Genomic DNA, 4,320 nt, shown 5'->3' on the forward strand with positions numbered 1-4,320 from the left:
TGGCAAAGCTCTGCATGTCTTTTTCAACAAACTGCATGCCTGTGGCAGAGCTAAAATAACAATAACAATGCGCTGTTTACTAGTCATGAATGTCGTGCCTTTTGTCTCTTGTGTGGTTATTGCATTTGCAGTCACATGATGCTTGTTTTAATTTTTGCTTTGCTCTCTATGTGCTAAATTACTGCCATTTTGTGCTTGATGGTTAGCAAGATTTCTGCGCTGTGGTATGTATGTTTTTGTGTATGTGTGTGAAAAAGAGAAGGAGAGAGTTCAGATATGCGCAATGGAGTATGCATACTCACTGTATGTATGTATAGATACCAATGAATAAAAGATACTGCATATGCATATATATGTAAATATGAAGAATAACTGATAGCTGAAACACAAGACATCAAATGGATCTAGTGGCACAAGAATGGGTTTTGATCAACTTAGCCATTAGAATTCAGAAATATATTTATAGTCTTGTATATAGTTTCTCTTTAATTTATGTAATATATGAATAGGTCTATAAATTAAAGCCAAATGTAAACAGAAGACAATATCTCTTTCTGTGTCTTGCTATTTATGTATCTTTCTTTTTCTTCCCATTTGTATTCCCCCATCTACTTACTCTGACCTTTTTCTTTGTAACTTGCTGTAATTCTGTTTTCTATCCATCTATACTGATTTTTTCACACTCCTGCTTCCCCGCATTGTTCTGCCAACATGGCTTTTGGAGTACAGTTACTTTTTGAAGAAGCATGTTAGAAACTCCTGACACAGCTGTTATTTTCTGTGATGTTTTGCTATGGCTTAACAGCTTTTAGCCTACTTTATATTTAAGAGTAGATTCATGCTTTCAAACTTATTGTCCGCTCACTGTGATGTTTCTCTTAATGCAGTAAAAGCAAATAGCATGGCAGTTGAACATTAGCAAAAGCCACAGGTCCACTTTCCCAGTAAGTGGCAAAAATGTGGATGTGCACTAGGAAACCTAATTATTGTGATGTTGAGCCTGTGGGTAAATAGATTTTAATATTTCATTCCCCTGTTAAAAAGAATTTTACCATAGTGAACATTCATCTATTTGCTTATACACATCCCTTCTCTTTCTTGCACACAAACACACACATGCATGTCCTTCCTTTATGTCTAGTTTTTTCTTTGGTTTTTTTTTCAGATAATTCACTGGATTCTTCTCAGTTGTGTCCAGCCCCGAAGGTATGCTATTTTATGCCACTCACTCTCACACTGGCAATGATTGCATACAGTCAGAGTGCAATGAGTATAGTATTTTCCTCAGATTAGTCCAAGTCAATAGATATACATCGGCATTCCTTAACCCGGGTGATTCTTTTCTTCTTTCTAGGGGGCTGAAGCTCGGGGCAGTTAAGTGTAACAGTCATGGTGGTAAATTTCTTGGGCTTGCAGAAGGAACAAGATTGGAATGAGCCTTCTTCTTTACGGACGTGCCTTGGGATGTAGAAAGAATTGCATTGACCATAGCAGAACCTGTTGATAATGGTACGACTGTTGCAGCCTTCTTCATGGATAGTTTGTTTGAGGGGTTGAGTTTTACACCAATCCCGTTTTAGGTATTTGCGCTCGGTGATGTGCAGTGCCTCCTGACTAGACTCCAGCACCTCTTCAGCAGGCATTGAAGTGCCTTTCCCTCGCTCTCGATGCCTGGAGCCCGGCTGCTGCTGTGCCTGTGTTTGCTCTGAATCATTGGGCTGATCTTTGTCAGGAGGAGGGATAGCACCTTGAGATCCACGATTCCTCTTTCTCCCTTCTGTGGTCGGTAACAGAAATCCCACCAGAAGAAACACAGCGCCAACAGCATACAGTGTGCGGACCATCCTATATAGAGGAGGTTGAGGAAATAAAGCACAGTTGTGGATTTCAGACATCATCAGAAGTCAAGTATGTAGTAAATCTTCAGTTCTATAAAAGAAATGTGTGTGTATGTGTGTATACACATATACAAGGTAAGTATTCAACCTTTACCAGCTGGAAAGCTATTTCAGAATTACCAGGTAGTTAAAACTTTCATATATGGTGATTCAAAGTCAGAGGTTAAAGCAAGTCCAAACAGAATTCAGTTCTGTGTAGCATGCATCTATTTCCAGCTCTTTTCTCCATGTATATTACCCTGTTTAAGAGATCCCATTCCCTTCTTATATCTTACTGACATTATGGATGTTGCTCCTGATTTACACTGGTGGAAGAACAGATTTTATATAAGGATTTCTATGAAATGATTATCTGCAGTACCAGAAGACTAAACCCTTTGACTCAGGAGATCTGTTCCAGCTATGTGTTCCTAAGTCAGACTCAGAAGTTTTGTACAGCTTCTTGCATAATATACATACAACATATGATGTGCATACTGTATCCACCTGTTGTCTGAATTACAGCATCCCAAGCTCTCTCTTACTGCACTGTATTGATCCACTGAGTCTAAGTGTAATGAAGCCTACGGTAAGTAAGAGATGTGTAACAAGACAGGCAACTAACATAAAAGCATATATTGGATATAAGCTAGAAGAGATGAGTCTTTAATTTCAAATTACAACTTTTCACCCATTACTCTGAATCCTTGATAGTTACACAGATGCAGTCAAACAGTGTTAAGACACTTTGAGATCTCTGAGTTTTAGTCATTATATACAGCATATTATTGAGAGGCCATATGAGGACAGCAGAGTTTCACACATGACATTAAGCCATGAAGGGTTGTATCATACCAGAACGTAGTTTGTGCACACAAAACCACTTCAAGTGCAGTAAGTGGAGACAATCGGGTTCTTCAAAACTGCACTCCTGCTCCAGACCTAATTACTGGTGTAGGAACAGCCTTTTTCTCCTTCCTTGTTCTTGGTGGCCCAGTTATTTTCCACCATTTCTGGTAGTTCCCAAAGCTCTGACATCTTTTGGCTGTTCAGTCAGCTCAAGACACCAACAAACTGGGAAGAAAGTCATCACTCGTCACACCCTTCAGAAGCACCACACTCTCCATGGTGTTTCAGAAAGCGAGGGATGTGGCAGCCAGCAAGATGGCTTGGGGGGGGGGGGGCCCTTAGGATCCCCCTTGGGGGGGGGGGCTTGGAAGAAGTGACTGGAAAGGGCTCTTTGCAGTTCTACTCTTTTATGTTTTTTTGCAAGCAAAGATGAATATACATTAAAAAAAGAAGAAGTGGGAAGAAAAAAGGGGAAGTTGGTCTCTTCTACCTGCTTAGAGTGCTGTAGTTGTATCCCTTATTTGACTAGTTCTGCCACTAAAGGGCAAAATTGTTTCTGAACTGATGAGTCCTGCTTATGTTACTATACAGCAAACATATATGAAACCAAGGGCACTTTCCTGTACTATTTTACCTGCTCTGCCTAAGGCAACACTAACTGGGCAGAAAAGCAGTCCAATGCCAATGCAGCAGGGGCAATGTAGAGACTCAGGAGAGGCCTGGGATGACTATTACTACTGCAAAAGACATATGCTAATCTCTCAGGTACTAGGGTCTTTCCAGTCACCAAATCAAAACAAAAGTTGTATTTATGCTGCTCAAAAAGCCCTTCTCACTGAAGGGGCTGGGAAAGGAGCTATAAGGGTGGAAAAGTGTTACAGGAACTCTCCATCATATTTAGGGACTTGCTTGTGGATATAGTATTTTAAGTGTTTGTCTATGGATCATTAGTGTACCTAGAATTTATAATATGCATGATAAGTATATGCATTAGTTTTATTCATTTAGGTTTATGTACCAGTGTGTGCTACGTTTGGAAGAAGCTTCAGGCGTGAAGAGAGGGGTGTAAGAATGACACTATTACTGGCTCCAACAGACAGCGCGGAAGGACTGCTTTTAATATCTAAATGAAATGTTGTACAGAACATGCAATTTTAATAACCTTACAGCTCTGACATAGAAAGAAAAAAAATGTTGAGAATTCTAATTGAAGACCAATGCAGCATAATTTCAAGTGTGAGTTCAGACTTCACATTTGCTGTCTTTTTTCTGTTTCTGTTACAATCTCAATTTTATTTAAACATGTTTCCATGTTTTGTCTTTAAAAATATTTTTAAAGAACAGTTATAAAACAGTGCTTATTTCCTGCAGAGATGAGAATGACTCCTTCCAGAGCTGTTCCCATTTCTCCGGTGACTGTATACCCACACTGTATTTCGACAGTATTTTAATATCAATATTAATTTACTCAACATGGCGCCAGAGCCTTAAGAAAGAAAAGTCACTGCATGCAACAGAAAATAAAATGCTAGTTTCTAAGCAGTGCTGGGAAACTTCAGGTACTTTTAGTGTCCCATAATTCAGTTGATGTTTT

General features: G+C 39.3%; 1 protein-coding gene across 1 annotated transcript; it reads right to left on the reverse strand.

Moving 5' to 3' along the window:
- Positions 1-1,079: 1,079 nt before the first annotated feature.
- On the reverse strand, positions 1,080-1,844 carry GREM1 (gremlin 1, DAN family BMP antagonist). Its single transcript, XM_013941001.2, has one exon. The coding sequence runs from the start codon at positions 1,842-1,844 to the stop codon at positions 1,290-1,292; it is 555 nt and encodes a 184-aa protein (XP_013796455.1). The 3' UTR covers positions 1,080-1,289.
- Positions 1,845-4,320: the final 2,476 nt, after the last annotated feature.

This window comes from Apteryx mantelli, chromosome 4, assembly GCF_036417845.1.
Source record: "Apteryx mantelli isolate bAptMan1 chromosome 4, bAptMan1.hap1, whole genome shotgun sequence".
In the NCBI taxonomy this organism is placed as follows: Eukaryota; Metazoa; Chordata; class Aves; order Apterygiformes; family Apterygidae; genus Apteryx; species Apteryx mantelli.